At 45.3% G+C, this 17,472-nt stretch overlaps 1 protein-coding gene across 1 annotated transcript in view; it reads right to left on the bottom strand.

The window, feature by feature from the left end:
• Positions 1–17,472, bottom strand: part of LOC138282888 (ubiquitin carboxyl-terminal hydrolase CYLD-like) — a 284,328-nt gene that overhangs the window by 75,320 nt on the left and 191,536 nt on the right. The window contains exon 8 of the mRNA XM_069220892.1: positions 7,100–7,235. Coding sequence (XP_069076993.1) covers positions 7,100–7,235 — 136 coding nt within the window. The remainder of the gene's footprint in view (positions 1–7,099; positions 7,236–17,472) is intronic.

Raw genomic sequence — 17,472 nt, 5'->3', positions numbered from 1 at the left:
TGTCGTGTTTTTTTGTGTAACAACCAAATTTAGTCCTCACCAACGGGTCTGCAGTCGAGCCGCTAAGTGCACCACCTCTACAGCCTGCCATCATCTTCTCGATGGCGGCACTGGTACCCCCAACAAGAGCAGTGACCCACTCCCAGAACTTTCTTACATCAATACACCCAACGGGATCTGGAACCACACCGCTCCAAAAACTTGTACCAAACCACTCTGCCCCAAAGGCTTTCACTGAACAACACCCTGCTCCAGAGGCTTTCTTCCTGAACTGTTGTTGCAACCAAAGAGTCCCCATCACCAGAGGGCAACGGAGACATACACCGGAATCATTGCAAGATCTACAATGTTCTATCAGTTACGTGCGTCTGTTCATGTATACATTCTCTGCTCACTAGGGGTGTTCTTGCATTTCAGCATTTTCAAAGAGCAGCCTAGTCTAATGGAGTCCATTCAAAATTCACCACCGTGCTTGCATAGAGACCTCACACACACCACCAGCAATTTCACCGCATCCAACACTAGTTTTCCACATGCACTATACAGCGCCCTTTTACACAACATGTGTTATCCTCACATGACCACCGTGGGCTCCAAGATATCAGCTGGGTCATGTTACATCTATTCGCTGGTACCACGTGCAGTATGCACAGGTAGACTATACCTATCCCTAGAGGAAGCCCCTGAAAAAGCAAAATGCCTTCTCCATCTGTACTTATGTAGGATTAGGGCCAAAGTACAACCGAATAGACTAGGGCCACATAGGGCGGTAGTAAATCTGACCCTGTACAAGACCAATCCCATGACATTATACCTCTTCATTGAGCCTTGCGACATCCAAACTGAGCTAGCTCGAATGCGCAGGAAGGGAACCATAGGGGAGGATGCGGTTTGGCACTGAGATTTTGAACACAAAAAAAAAAAAAGATTTTTGGAGGTAGCCAAACCACCTAGCCAGTGCACAAACATCCGCTCCTGCTTCCATCTATGGCCTCAGGGTGGCTCTTAGCGTGTCTGGGACTGTTTTCTCTCACTACAAATGGGCCCCAGACAGGGAATTACCGGGAGGGAGGACCGTCCACCTCGATGATGCAAGGGAGTAATGAGTCTCAATACCAGTATAGATACCCCATGCCAGGAAATCTGAGATTCTTAAATAGCTAAGTACACATGGATAGAAAGGAATGGGCTATCCCTAATTGCATGGAAACTCACCCTGTATTCTATGTTTCAGAGGAAAAGGAACAATCCTGTTGGGAAAGAATGAAAACTGTGGCACAATCCTGCACATTCCAGACATGCAATGGACCACCCCCACGCTAATGGACTCCTACTGGCAGTACAGCGAGTTTGCATATATTCAGCTCGAGCCTGGATGGCGTGGCCTTTGCTCCCTCATCAGCATTACACCCCAACCCTGGTAATTACTGGAGAAGATCTGTTCAAGTTTTACCAGCAACCGCTAAGGAAGAAGACAACTCTGTTGCATCAGGCTCGTGAGAAAAGAACTGCTGATTATTTTGGCTGGGCTCAGTACAAGAACATCCCGGAAGAGTTTAGACTGTTTATGCACACACAAGTTTCAGCGGGAGGGTCCATACCCTTCTTCACTGTGCAGACAAAAGCAAACACCCGCTGGTTGCAGATAACCTGGAGGGAGATGTTCAAAATGATGAACAGTACTGAGATCAGCCTTAATTCAATAAAGGAAGAGCTGAGAGCCATCCACCTCCTGGTGATGCAACATTGGTATGTGTTGGACTTGATGACCGTGATGGTGGGTGGGGTGTGCACCAAGACCGACGTCTCCTGTTGTACATTTATACCAGGCATCGACATGGACAATGGACCTTTGACTCTTGCCATCCATGCATTGCACTGATTGCAGAAAGACATGCATGATGAGGGAGGTGCCTCTGAGAAGGAGTGGTACCCAAATTGGTTCTCCTGGCTCCCCCAGTGACTGACTGGTCTGTGCACGTCATTGTTGCCCGTTTTCATTCTGTTATTGTTCCTGTGTGATTTCCTACAACTGGGGATTTCCTGCTGTAAAAACACAGTCCTCAAAGTGGGTAGATTGCAAGTAATTCCCCAATAATGTGACTGTCATGAAGTATGGGGTTGATGGTGTAGTTGAGAATTCAACTACATGGGGAAATGTTAATATTGGAAGAATTAATGTCAATTTATGCCATGATGCATTTGTACGTAGCAACGAAAACACATCTCTGTTGTCGAGTTCCCCAGTCATGAATACTCCGTCAACCCTGCTCTCAAAAATACATGGTCAGACAGGCCATAAGACCCAGGCCAGAGGCTGACTGATTGACAAGTCACAGGTAGGGCAGCATGTAGCTGGTAGACAAACATGCAAACAGTAAACACAGGTCGGTCCCCCAGATAGGTGCAGCAACACCACACTAGTTTTAGGAGATTGGCCCCAATAAAACACATTTAGCTGAAATATATGTACGCGCACTGCTAGACACCATAAAAGTCAGATGTCACATTTAGCAAGGAACACTTAGCTAATCAGAACAGAGCAAGCACAGTAACATGCAGTGTTGGACATCTGGACACATATCCACTGGCCCACACTGTGTCCACGTCCACCTGGACTTATCAGGATTTGTTTTATGACTTTATGTTTTATGCCGGGCACTGAACAGGCCTGAACAACGGGAAACAACATTGACACTGCGCTGCCATACCTGTCCTGGGGGACTACATTATTGACTCAGATTGCCCCTCCCACTAGATCGCGTAAGGGCAGGGACAGAGATCCAATGCCTATACTGCAGTGTCCCAAGAGCGTGGGCAGAGAACCTGGCTGCTTTGTGGATATAGGTCCCATAGCTCAGTCCTTCGCGGTCTGGCAGGCATGATGGAGCCTTACAGACTCCTGGCAGAGACTATGCCCCCAATCCCGTGAATACTCCTACTTCTCATCTCTACATGACCTCTGTGTTAGACTGAACACGTTCCTTCGCACGCCAAACCTACAGGGTTTGGTGCACAACGTCGAGTACCTAGCCTGCACTATATTAGATCATAACCCGATATTACTCCAAATGCGGAAGGGCCACCCAAGACCTAGCATACCCACATGAACCTTAAAACCTCCTGAATCTCTTGAAGACCAATTCTTCAGAGGAGCCATTAGGGATAAAATAGGGTGCTACTTCACAGACAATGCAGCCATGACCTTCTCACCCTTAACGGAGTGGGATGCATTTAAAGAGGTGTTACGAGGACAGTGTATAGAGAAGTCCAAGGGAGCCCGAGAAACCCTGCTGAGGGTAGTATCGGAGGCGGAACGCGGACTGTGATACCTGGAAAGCCAGAGGTCAGGGCGCCCTGAACTCCAAACAAATCTCCTGGAGGCCCAGGAGAGAGTCGCAGCACTAGTAGAGAGGTTGCAATTCTTTGATTATAAGAAATATATGGAGAGGGCGCATGCAGAGAGAGATCGCTCGGGCACTTAACTGGCCTAGCTGGCAAATCCAACAAAGTGGGGTTTGCCTCTAGTAGAACTAGCATCAGAGGAGGGCGACAGACTATATACTCAATATGCTATTAATGACCAATTATTGGCGGGCGCAGAAGCTACACGGCTATCTTTCTCTGCTGCCTGTTCCTGGCCTAACCGAGGAGGATGTTGAGGACCTAGGAAGAGGCACTACCTTACAGTAGGTAAGGTGGGCCATAAAGACAGTGGCCAGGGGCAAAATATCGAGCACAGATGCCTTCCAGGTGGAATTTTATCTTACCTATGTGGCTCAATTAGCCCTCCAAATTAGTGGAGTCCTACAAGACAGCCAAGGACCACGGAAGCCTTCCAACTTCCACTTGAGAGACATTAATAGTCTTAAGCCGGGTAAACGTACAATGGACTGTGGGGGCCTATCGCCTGCTCTCAATGCTGAACGTTGATTATAAAATATTAAGTAAAATATTGGCCAGTAGGCTTCTGCCCTGATGTCCAAATTAATACATCCCGACCAAGCAGGGTTAATTCCCGGTCGGAATACTACCTTGAATATCCAGAGACTCCTCTTACTCTTAGAAACCATATCCTACGATCGAGAGACGGCGGCTGTGCTCTCAGTGGACACTTAAAAAGCTTTTGATAGCTTTGAATGGGGGTTCCTCTACGCAGTGATGAAGCACATGCGCCTGGGAGATGGCTTTCTGGCCTGGACACGACTCCTTTATACTATGGCCTGAGTACGTATCAGCCAGGCCATCTCTGAAAGTTACAACGTGGGACAAGGGGCATGGCAGGGGTGCCCCCTATCACCATTGCTTTTTGCATTAGCTATGGAACCCCTTGTCAGCTTAGCCAGAATGGGCAACCACTTTAGGGGACTACAGACAGGGATGATCCCGCAGCACACTGCGCTTTATGCAGACCACATGCTTCTCTTCCTTACCGATATGGAGGGGGGACCTAGAGGGTGCCAAGTGCTTACTGGAGGAGTTTGGGAGAATGTCAGGGCAGAGGTGGGAGGAAACACAGTTATTCCCTTCTGCGGCAGGCCAAACAGCCCCTGTGGACCTGGGGATATTGCGCTGGGAATCCCGCAGTCTGTCCTACCTGGGGGTGATGAGGAAGCTGAAGGAGCATGTGGACATCTCGAAGTCCCTGCCATTGTCAGCAGTGGAACGTGTAGCTTTACTGAAGATGGTGGCTCTCCCGTGAATGCTGTACTTCTTCGGGGTGCTTCCTGTTTGGATCCCCCGGGCCCTTTTGCATGAACTAGACTCCTTTATCATGGTGTTCATATGGGTAAAAGGCCGCAGGCAAGTGGCATTAGTAAAAACGGAGAGGTCGGTGGCACGGGGGGACTGGCGGTGCCAGACTTTGAGGCACACTACCTTGCAGCACAACTGCAGTGGTACACCCAGTGGCTGGCGGGCAGGCAGAACCCGGGGAGACTATTGGGCCCCTCTGTTCCTGAGTGGGAGGACCTCACTCGAATGTTATTGAGAGTAGGGAGAGCCACTGGAATTTCTGGTAATGCAGAAATGCTGGCACTGAGGACTCCGGAGAATGGGTGTTCGCGCCCCATACTCTCCGGAATTGCCATTGAGAATGCTGACAGTCCTACCACATGGGTAGGGGCATGGGGGTGCAAGAATGGATAGAGACAGGAGTGATCAAAATAGGTGCCCTATATCGCGATGCTGAGATGCGGCGCTTCGAGGAATTCTGCAGAGAGTTTGACCTCCCACAATGGCACTTCTTATTGCACTGAACGGTGTTGACTGCCCACCGCAAACATTGGAGGACGGGCTCCACCGAACCTTGGCAACTTACAAGCTGTCAAAACATGGTTCTATCTTCCAGCACCTTTAAGACGGTCACCTGTCTATATAGGGCCATCTAGGGAGATGTGCTTCAACCACTGTAGAGACTGAGATCCCCTTGGCAGGAGGAGCCCATAGCAGACAGGGAACTGGAGACAATCTTGGACAGACTGCCAAGGGTGTCTAGAAACGCTTGGTTTAAGTTGATTAATTTCTGCATTCTCCATCAAGCATACCTTACACCAGGGAACATTAATAGATACTTCAACACCACGGATGCAACCTGCTCTAGATGTCGTAGGGCAGGGAGCGGATTTCTCACGTATGATTTGGACATGCCGTGTATTAATCTCATACTGGGCAGAGGTGACCTTAATGTTAGCAGAAACTGTTGAGAAAGACATCCCTCTCTCTCTCCAAAATACTGCCCAATACACTGTCATACATCCAGAACAAAGACTGCCAGCAAATTCCAAGATTTAGCCTTAATACTAGCTAAGCGAGAAATAACTATGTGCTGCAAGGCTCCACCAGACTCAAGGCTGGACACCTGGCGTAGGGAGTTAGAAAGGTGGACTGAATATGAAGGAACAGTGCTCCGGAGAGAAGCGGTGATAGGGATAGGAATGTTGGACATGGCTCGAGCATGGGAGGCACTTGTAGACAGCTTACATCACCCAGGTGCTGATACTGAGAACTCCACCTCTGAGAATTCGCCTGGCCCTTTAACATGGGGAGAGGGGACTCGACATTAGATGCATACACGTAGGTAACTAAAAGCACGACCATGAGGGCTTGAGCCACCTGAGTCCTAGATAGTACCCTATTGCAGCTGGGGAGCGACACACAGGCAGATGACCCAATACAAAACTCTCTAATGTGAGACCTCAACCACTGGAGGGAGGGGGGAGGGATTGGGAAAGTTCTCCAGGAACAGAGGTACAATTGAGATTTTCCCTGGTTGGTATCCTGCAGGATATTATTGGAAACTACTCCACTAAGGATCAGCTAAGGGGGTAGGAAAGAACATGGTTATTGGGAAAGTCTCCCAGGAACTGCAAGTTATGTGATAACATGTTTGTAAGAAAAACTCAATAAAATGTGTTTAGAAAATGCAGCATGTCATTTGCACTGAACATAATTGCAAATTAAGGTGCTTTTATTATTACTCCTAATATATTTTAATACTATTCTTGTTTTTTCTTTAATTTTGTAAAAATATTTTTAATATTTGTTTTGGCTTTCTTGTGCGCATGACGATCACACGCCAGAAACACAAATAAACAAATCTGATCTAATCCCACTGTGCTGTCTTTCACCTGTTGCAACGTCATGAGCTTCCAATATTTCACAAGTCCTTTTATTCAGTCTGAAAGGAATTCATAAATAATATGTGCAATATTGTGTTATTGAGATAAAATATATTTTCTTTCTTATGAATGTGTTTTTTATATAATGATGTACCCGAAATATTAAAACAAATCCATACATTTCCCAGACCCTTTATTTCATTTCATACCATGAGGGAAGAACTGGATGATCAGTGTGGCTTTTCTATATATGAGAATGCAAATTTTCATATTTATTTATGTCTAGGTGATCTATAAGGAGCTGGCCAAGTCACTAGCAGCAGCAGCTATCTGTCCTCCTGTTCATGAACTGAGAGCTATGGATCCTCTTGTTCATGGACTGAGGGCAGGCAGGTCAGAGCACCTCCAGGGTGGATTCTACCGACTGTAATTCCAAGACCCCAACCCAAGCGCCCAAGGTGAAGGCAGAGACCCTGTACCTAAAGAGTGCAGCGTCCATGTAGCATGAATTGCAATGTCCTTGGATGCCCTTCATTCTGCCCTTTAACACAAGTACAGCTGTACCATCTGAGAGAGGTGGCTGGTTTTCAAGCACCATGGAACTCTCTGTGCCATCTGCAATACAAGAGGAAAAAAAACATACGTAAGAACTCAAAAACAGTTTCTGTCTTTGCGTAAAACTACACTTCCCTCTAGGCAGTGCTAGTCTGTTCCCACACAGACCCTCATTTTTGGGGACAGTGGCTTATTTTTCAACATGAGACTTTGACTCTGAGCAAGACAGAGAAAGGCAGGAAGAGTGGGAAGAATGGGGAAGAGAAAGATAGAAAAAGATTAACCAGCAGAAAGCAGGGATGAAAAAGAACCTACAAGAATGAGCTATAAAAGGTTGAAGTCTCCCAGTAACCCCGTCGCCCTCTGAGAAGCCCACCAGGCCACATCAGGAAGCTATTCTATCCAGTATTTGGTGCACACACAGTGGCCATTGTGACACGGCTGCAGCAGGTTTGACCAGTGACCATTGAGAACCTCCCCATCCTTGCCCCTTATTACCAGCTGTGGGAGTGAAACCCAGCACTCTGTGTAAGAAAGGCCAATTTCATTACGCTTAGTTCAAGACGATGAGTAGAGAGCTACTGGATATTGTTTATGCATCAGAAAGGATTTGTCAGAATGTTTAAAGTGTATTTCCTGGATAGCTATGATATCATATAATTCTTCTCTGAAAGAACACCATAATTTGACACTTTAGTTCTGAAAAGCTCATTCCTTTTGTATTCAGCAATACTATCGTAATTCTCTACGAAGTGTAGGGTTTCGATGTCTCAGAAAGTCTTCTGAACAGCATTCCCTTGGTTGGTAGGCGTGTGAATGGTCTCACCGGTGGAATGTGCTATAGTAACTGTTTCACAGTATTGTCGGCATTGACAACTGATACTCCTTCCTCTTTCCCCCAAAACATGCCTTTCAAACCAAGAAGAACACAACAACATAACAGAACAATGATGTAACAAGGATCAATCCAGTGCACGAGTGGACCTCCGCCTAAACCGGGGACCCATGGTAGACCTGAATGATAGACCACTTTTGCACAGGAGTACTGAGGATTTTGTGGGAAATTTCAGGGCCCTCCTTCTGCTTCATACATAATAACAGAAAGGCACATGGGAAACAGGAAAGTAGAGAAAGAACTAATAACGTCTCACACTTCATGCTTCAGCAGTTCAGAAGTGAAGGATTAAGGCCTCCCAGTTCAGCATCTAAATCTCAGGAACTCAACGGCGTCTAAGAGTTTGTCACTCGTGGATTACCCAAGGAGAACCTCTAATTCCCCCATGTGTACATGTCTTACTCTTGTCTCAGTTCGGCATATTTGTCGCCTCGCCTCTTGCCAATGCTAACCTTCTAAGTTGACCACTGACTCACAAGGCTTTCTCCAAACCTGTTGTCTCCTACCATGCCAGTGGAGGCTGGTTATCTCTGGATGGCCTCTTCTAGTTAGATTAGCAATATCTGTGCTGCATTGACTGTCTGAAGTGTGATGAAATTCGTTATGGAAATTAAAATGCCAAAGGGGTGCAGCCAGCAATATCAGGTGTGTTCACTGTGCAATGTTCAGTACTAAATTGCTTGTGCCTCAGTATAGTAAGTGGGAAGATGTGCTGTAATAAGGTGCAGTCAAAGCCCAAAAAGAAGAGACCTTGCCTCATGTAGCTCGGAGAACCTTTTCTTTGACTTTAAAACTGTGGAACTTGGCTAAGATGTCTCTTTGCCCCTCCTGAGTCCTCAGGTCGGTGCTGTCCAACTATGTGGTTTTTTTTCAAGTCAAACCCCTAGGTGACCAGCTTAAATGTCTCTAAATTTGCCCCCTCTGTTTCTTCCTCTTATGTGAATATTTTCCTACCCTAGGAGGATACCAAGTGTTTGCATCTTAGAACAGTATCACACTTCGTTTTCAGTAAGGCCTCTCTTAATGGTGCTTGATCCTGATTTGCTCTTGAACCTACTGAGTGAACAATGGAGTTAGATGGGAATTGTTAGAAATAGGGTCTTTGGTTGGCAGTCAGGTTTACCCCTGTCCAAGCAAGGACCCTCACTGTAGTCAGGGTAAAGGAGAATCGCACTCAGTTAACCCCCGCTCACCCCTTTGGTAGCTTGGCACGAGCAGGTACGCTTAACTTCAGAGACAATGTGTTAAGTATTTGTACAAACACACACAATAATACAGTGAACCACTACAAAATGACAACACAGGTTTAGAAAAAGTTATTTTTTTATCTAAATAAACAAGACCAAATATGATAAAAATCCACAAGATACAGATAAAAATACGAATGTATCATTAAAACGCCTGCAAACAGTGCCTTGAGGCACAAATACTGAAAGTTGGTACAATGTGATGTTGTGACAATGTGACGCTAATGGTGCCGTTTACGGAGTCGTACAACCCCCAGGTACAGTACCTTAGTAAAACGGTAGGAAACGGGCTGGTGCACGGAGCAGTGGAGTGAGGCATCACTGAATCCAATGCGGCGTCAGTTCCAGTGCCACGGAGCACGGGCAGAAGGGTCGAGGCATCGCACAGCAGCGTTGGATGCTTACTACATGGCATTGAGGGTGAGCAGCGTCGGATGCGAAGTCGGTTCCTTGGTTCTGGCAAATACAAGGTCCAGCGAAGTCACGATGCTGCGGGGCAACCTCACAGGGTCATGATGATGTCACAGGTGCCGCAATGGCGTCGGATCATCACGGACGATGGACTTACGACACTCCAGTGTCGGCAAAGTCGGGTGGGTTTCAGCAACTGACGTAACGCAAGGCCTACAGAGTTGTCGGGCTTCTACGAGGTCCGCGGCCCCGGGGCAGGCGGCGGCATGGCTCCGGGGTAGTGGCGTCAGCTTACAGGGTCGTCGGGTTCGTCACACTCAGCAAGGTCCACGGCCTCGGGGCAAGCAGCATCGCGGTTCTGGGCAGCAGCTCCCTTTGCGAAGTCGCACGGCATTGGCCGGTGTCCCTAGACTGGTTTTTCTCCAGGAATTCACTTTCAGGGCCCAGGAACCGGAATGGCACCCTCTGACAAGCTAGAGACCACAGCATGCAGACACAGAAATGGTTGGTGAAGCCTTTGCTGTCCCTGAGGCTTCAAAACAGGAGGCAAGCTCTACTCCAAACCCTTGGAGATACCTCTCAAGCAGGAATACAACAAAGTCCAGTCTCTATCCCCTTGCACAGGCAGAAGCAGCAACTGCAGGATAGCCCAACACAACACAGTCACAGGCCAGGGCAGCACTTCTCAGCGCTTCAGTTCTTCTCCAGGCAGAGGTTCCTCTTGAATCCTTGAAGTAATCTAAAGTCTGGGGTTTTGGGTCCAATACTTATACCCCTTTCTGCCTTTGAAGTTGACAAACTTCAAATTAAAGTCTCAAGTGTCTGTGAGATCCTTTTTTGGCCAGGCCAGGTCCCAGCCACACACTAGGGCGTTGGAGATTGCATTGAGTGAGGGCAGGCACAGCCCTTTCAGATGTGAGAGACCACTTCTCGCCTCCCTCCCAGCACAGATGGCTCATCAGGATATGCGGGATACACCCCAACCCCCCTTTGTGTCACTGTCTAGAGAGAGGTGCAAACAGCCCAACTGTCAAACTGACACAGACAGGGAATCCACAAACAGGCAGAGCCACATAATGGTTTAAGAAAGAAAGGGCCATATGTACGAACACATTTTCCCATAGACACAAAATGGGTAAAACCCTTTGCTACATCTGGCCCAAAATGCCTACTTTCTAAAAGTGGCATTTTGAAAAGAACAATCTAAAAAACAACTTCACTAAATATGTATTTTTAAGTTGTGAGCTCCAAGACCCTAAACTCCATATTTCTATCTGCTCTCAAAGGGAATCTGCACTTTATTAGTATTTATAGGCAGCCCCCATGTTAACCCATGAGAGAGATCGGCCTTGCACAGTGAAACCCGAATTTTGTAGTATTTCACTGTTAGGACATGTTAAAACACACCAGTAGATGTCCCACCTTTAACATACACTGCATCCTGCCCCTGGGGCTACTCAGGGCCTACCTTAGGGGTGCCTTACATGTATAAAAAGGGAAGGTTTAGGCCTGGCAAGTGGGTACACTTGCCAAGTCAAATTGGCAGTTTAAAACAGCACACAGACACTGCAGTGGCAGGTCTGAGCCATGTTTACAGGGCTACTAATGTGGGTGGCACAACCAGTGCTGCAGGCCCACTAGTAGCATTTGAATTACAGACCCTGGGCACCTCTAGTGCACTCTACTATGGACTTACTAGTAAAACAAATATGCCAATCATGGATAGCCAATTTTACATACAACTTACATAGGAGCACCTGCACTTTAGCACTGGTTAGCAGTGGTAAAGTGCCCAGAACATCAAAAACAGAACAGTACAGAGTTCAGCACACATCAACAACCTGGGAAACAGAGGCAAAATGTTAGGGGAGACCATGCTAAGGATGCCAAGTCTAACAGGAATTTTCGCAACAAGGTTTGCATTCAGGTCCAACAGAACTGAGTTGATTTCCTCTTACAGTTCACATTTGAAGAGCTAGAGGTTAGACAAGACAGCCTCCTTAGTCAATGTCAAAGTTGCACATATTGGCAGTCTCCTGGGGAGTTATCATCAGGTCCCCCACAGCCTAAGCTTAGGAGGAGGGGGAAGAGAAGATGGCAACCCTCTTCTGGGTGTGCTTCTTTGGAGGAAAGAATTATTGTACTCTCCCAAATCTATGAGCCAGAAGTACATGTGCACAAAGTAAGGGCACAACAGGATGTCAATAACTGCTTGTCTATAGCTTTGGCAAGCTGCTTGCTGACGGAGGGCATGCAAGGCAGTGGTTGTCAGCCTTTTCAAAAGGCCAAAGGGGCAAACTTACCAAGGGGCCTGCCTAGCCTCAGGAAGTCAAAAACAATGGTCCTATGTCTTGGGCTTAGGAGTAAGTTGTGCACTCTGGCATCCAATTACCTGCTGTGAGTACACTAGCACATCCAAGAGCTCGATTACAGTGAGATGCTGTTGGCTTGTAACATTCAGACTTATTTGGGTATATTCATTACATCCTTGAATATTAAGTTTGCAATAACCAATGCTAAATGACTCATTTATTATAACCAATCCTTGTTGATTATGAACATTGTATTACACCTGCTCCAAATGTAACTGCCAAAACATGTGCTCTTCACAATGTGATCTGTACTGAACATGTGCCACAATCAGGAGGATAATTGCTCATTCCTTAACAAGCAACCAAATGCCTTTCCACCTGCTCCAACTGTAACTGCCAAAACATGTGCTCTTCACAATGTGATCTGTATTGAACACATGCCACAATCAGGAGGATAATTGCTCATTTCCTTAACAAGCAATCAACTCCCTTTCCACCTGCTCCAACTGTAACTGCCAAAACATGTGCTCTTCACAATGTGATCTGTACTGAACATGTGCCACAATCAGGAGGATAACTGCTCATTTCCTTAACAAGCAATCAACTGCCAAAAGGCACATGTGCACATTTGTCTAGTTAAGGAGGCTTGTGAGTCTGAGGCCTTGCTTGGCTTCGTACCTATTGCTCTGCTCACCTGCTTCCAGTCAAATCAAGTTCCTTGTCCTCCAGCCTGCCCACAGTCGAGTTCCAGTGTTCCACATTCTCCGACCACCTTCCAGTCGAGTTCCAGCCTTTCTTGTCCTCCGGACAGCCTCCAGTCGAGTTCCGGACAGCCTCGCCTTCCTGCGGAGTCCCGGCTCTCCTCTTTCGTCTTCTGCCAACGATCCTGTATTTTCTGTAAAAGAGAGAAAGCAAGAAAGGTGAAAAAACCTAGTTTGGGTTCTTCTGAAATATTCAAGCAAGTAACTTCATTTCAAGGTAAAGAAAGATTAATCACTTAAATAAAACAAAACAGAGCTCTGTCTTAAATATTTTATGACAGTAAGAACTAGCGTGATTTATTATTTTGGGTGGGAATCCAAGATACCGCTAAACAGACATTAAGGTAAGACGTATTTCCTATAACAAGAGCTCCCTTGAGAATTAGGAAATTGGAAATAGAGCAAGTTTATCAAAACTATTATTCGCAAGAGATTACCCCAGAACACAAAGAATCCCTTTAGTCAAGATGATTGTTTTTGAGTTTGGACATTGCTTTAGAGACTCTGAAAGTATTGTAAAAAAAAAAAAGAGGAAGGGACTTACTCAGCCTTTTAGAAACATATACGCAATGCGTCAGCAATAACTGACATTATGCAATGTACAATAGTTTATGCAGGTTCAATGTATTCATGAAGTAATTCTTTTGCAGCCAAGGATCCTAAAAACCAAGAATCCAGTATTTTGTGAAATCAGAAGTCTTGATGCCAAAAACGACAGGCAGTCCAGAGTCCAGCAGTCAGATTCTGCAGTCCACGAAGCAGAAGCTGGTATTTCCTCTTCCCAAAAACCACTTCCCCTAGTGGACTTGCAAGTCGGCAATGTAATCGTCATCGCAGTCATGTGAGTCCTCACCGTGACTGGGGAAATTCTTTTCCTTGCAACACTGCCAGAGGATCTTTGTTTCTCCTACCATTTACCACTCATTAGCGGTCTTTTCTTCCCTGGCACTCAGACAAGCAACTCTTACTGGGCAGTGTTTCATGGGCCATCCCACTCAGTCAGATCTTCTAGACCATGTTCATCTTCTTCTTTCTCAGTCTGCCTTTAAATTGACCCTTGATAGGGCCTTCCCACTTCTCTCCAATGGTGCCTTGCTTCATCCATACTTGACATTTTTCCTCACCGACATCAGAGTGTCAGTTGAGTGCAGATGTCTTCTTGGATGCTCGTCTGCAAGGGAAGCATTGGTAACTGGGGTTATTCCACGTATCAGCAAGTCCGAAGTTCAAATTCTCCCTCTCAATTCTCAGAAGGGGCCCTCATCTCAGGGCGTTTGGGTCTCTAGCACCACCAAAATACCTGTGGTATAGGCAGATTACAGAGGGCCCTGCTGGAGCCTCAGTGGGGCACAACAAACCAGGTCAGCATCATGGCCGTGCCTTTTGATACACTCTGAAGTTACTCTTAAAATTAATTTGATTTGGCAATCTCAGTTTTATAGTATCACTGCAGGCAGTACAATGTAGAGTATACTTCACAAATCAGTTACGTGGCATAGCTTTACATCACATCATCTATAGCTAACTAGGCAATTAATGCCCCTTGGATTTGTCTCTTCCTGTGTAACCATATCAACAGGCTCGGTTGCCTGACTTTTCCCTAGGTCATTGTTTCAGGCCTCCTTCCAGGGACCCCACACCTTCTTAATGTTCCGGGAGCACCCTCAACCCTCTTAAATTATTCTCATGCTCCTTTAAATGTAGGTTTATTTTGTACTTGATTAATTTATCTGCACTCAGTCTATCAGCAGTGCTTGTGAATGTCTACCATCTACTTTCTGCTCCTTTGAGTACGGTTAAGCACAGGACCTTTTAGCTACTAAGCACTTCAATGTACAAACTCTAGCCAAGCTATTTGTCCACTCCGAAAAAACATACACAAATTGTAATATGTAAATACATAAATAAACAAAATAATAGAAACCTAGTACTGAGAAACCAGATCACTGAAAAGCTTTTTAACGGAAAAACAAATTAATGGAAATACAGTTTGGTCTAAAATAATAGAAAAAAAAAAAAAAAAATCAAGAACAATGAGAAATGTTTTACTAAAGAATCGAAAATCTTTTTAAAAAGAAACAAGCTGACTCCACGTTGAATCCCTCTTAGTGGACATAGGTTTAATATTAAACTAGAAAAATGTGTAAGAACACTAAAGTAGAGGGCGGCAGGGTAGGCAAAGGGTTTATAGGAGGAATGAGGCTACAGATGGGCCTCTTCAAGGGGTAAAGTAGAAAAAAGTAAAAGCATAGGATTGGTAAAAAATTAACTCATTTTAGGAAAGGGAGAAGGAATGGGGGTTGATGGGTTCTTTATTGAAAAAAGAAAGAAAGGAAAGGGGAAGAAGATGGAATATAATAGCTTGTAAAGAAATAATAGCAGGTGGAAAGTGGAATTGGGGGTAACTAAAACAAAAAAACTTTTTTAAAAGTGAGGCATCACTGAGCGACGGGGAGTGAGGACGGGTAGTGGATGAAAGGAGGAAGGACCTTTGCAAGTTATAGAAAAAACTATAGAAAAATACTAATTTTCAAGATAAATGGCATTTGCACCTTAAAAATAATCTGAGAAGTCCATTTCAACAAAAAATACATTCTATGAAGTGGTTTCCACAAAACGGTAAATATAATTCATCTTTTCAATTTAAACAGCTTAGGCGAAATGGTTGTTCAGAACTGGTATTGCATTAAACCATTTTTCCATGGCATCACACACAACCACACAAAAACTGCTACAGATACCTTTACTCAAAGGTGCACCTGTGTCAGCAGTAGTTTATTGGTCAAAAGGCAGTAACCTGACTAATAATTATTTTACATGCATTACAGAGATTTAAAGACAATTTTATACTTTTCCTGGAAAGTGAAATAGTACATTTATCTGTTCATGGGTCCAAATGACAAAAGCATTTATGAGGATGGAAAGTAGTAATACAGAAGTACTTTTACATACTCTTACATATCTCTGTGAATCAGCCCTGAACCTGCGCTATTAGCAAAGGTTTTCAGCTTCTCACCAAGCAATATTCTTGTACTTCTGAACATAACCTTCATCATCCCTTGGGAATCATTTTTGGACAACTGTAGGCAGCAATGAAAAGCATCAATGGAAGAAAAGCAAGGGATTTAGGGAAAGATTAAAAAATCATGAATTTGCAGCTTGGAAACTGTCACCTAAGGATTCAGTGGATCTGTGAACTTACTGGGCAGATCAATCCACAGAACCAGTGATGGAAACATTCCTAAATGACATATTTCTATGTGTTCTCCTGTCTCTCTATGATTGCTACTGGGTACCAGCCACAGAGATACCAATTCTCAGGAGTAAGTACTAGCTGTTTTATTTCCCCCCACGTAACCCTAAGGCAGCAGTGTACTTGGAAACCCTTGAAGAGGTCATTTCGAGTGGTGGACTTGGGGGGCATTCATGGAGGGCTCACATTAAAAAGATCTTAGGGAATCTCCAACTGGAGGCTTATGGGGGCAGAACCCGTCAGTCAGACAGGACACTACGGGTCAGGTTAAGGACCGGTACCGTGAATTCAATAAGATGAGGGTATGCCAGGAATTCAGGCCTGAATCAATTACAAGTTATTACTTTAACAACGTCTATGACCCTGCCCCTACGGATTACCGGATTTGTTGTACCCCGAACTGAAGTGCTCCCTGTATATAAAATATAGGTTGGGTGTGCAGCTATTAAGAGGTTATCTAGCCCGTACCTGTAGGCTAGCGGCTGCACTAGAATATTGCGATTGTAGCCTTGGGAAGGTAGACAATGCTATCCACTTCACCTTGTTTTGCAGGAAATTTGATGCAGCTCAGCGATGGTGGCTCTACCCCCTTTTTAAATCTAGTGGGGCAAAGCTGCATTGAAACTGTACTAGCACTTGGTGTAAGGCCGGGCAACAACATTGCTCACAGTTCAGTAGCCTTATATATTTGGGCTGCTTGGCCCTGCCTAGGGGAGTTACCAGCCAAGCTGGGGTTCACCGAATTACAAGATCTTACAATTCCCCAGCTTTGACACTTCTGTGTGATGGAACTACCTACTCCCTCCTTGCCTCAAAAGCCATATTTAAAGCCTTGCTGTAGCTAACTGTTCTATGTTCACACACTTTCTCTCTGTACTTCTTTTTAATATTCTTTGTATAATGAGGGTTGCCCCCAGTAGTAGTTGTCTTTTTTCCTAATGGTTTGTTATTAACAATTGCTATATGCACTTTCTTTCTGGGCCCTCCTTTTAAAGTTTTTGGCAAGGATGGGGGGTTGTTCTTTGTAGTCATAGATGGTGGTACTGCATTTATACACGTATGAGCAAGGTGGTTCTATGAATTAGCAAACTGTCTTGTGTGAAGCTGCTCTGTTGCTGTTATTTTCTTATTTAATGATTATTTGTTTTTTGTTTTTTATATATGCTACGTTTTTGTATCTTTTTATCCATACTGTTTTATACTGTTGTAAGGCTTGTAGCTGAAACAATCAATAAATAAATACATTTCCCCCGTTTGTTTGCCCTGATGTCTGAAGCATCTTAGAATCAAATGTGGAGGGGTGCCACGGGGGGGGGGGACTCTCTGCTATTTGAACTGTAGGAGCGTGACATCCCAGGCCGTCGCTATGGGGCGTCTCCGTATGCAGCGGGCTTCTTCCCAATGCAATGCGGAGCTCT

Source organism: Pleurodeles waltl, chromosome 2_2 (assembly GCF_031143425.1).
Source record: "Pleurodeles waltl isolate 20211129_DDA chromosome 2_2, aPleWal1.hap1.20221129, whole genome shotgun sequence".
Lineage (NCBI taxonomy): Eukaryota > Metazoa > Chordata > Amphibia > Caudata > Salamandridae > Pleurodeles > Pleurodeles waltl.
The sequence above is the reverse complement of the archived record's forward strand: the minus strand, read 5'-3'. Positions and strand labels throughout refer to the sequence as shown.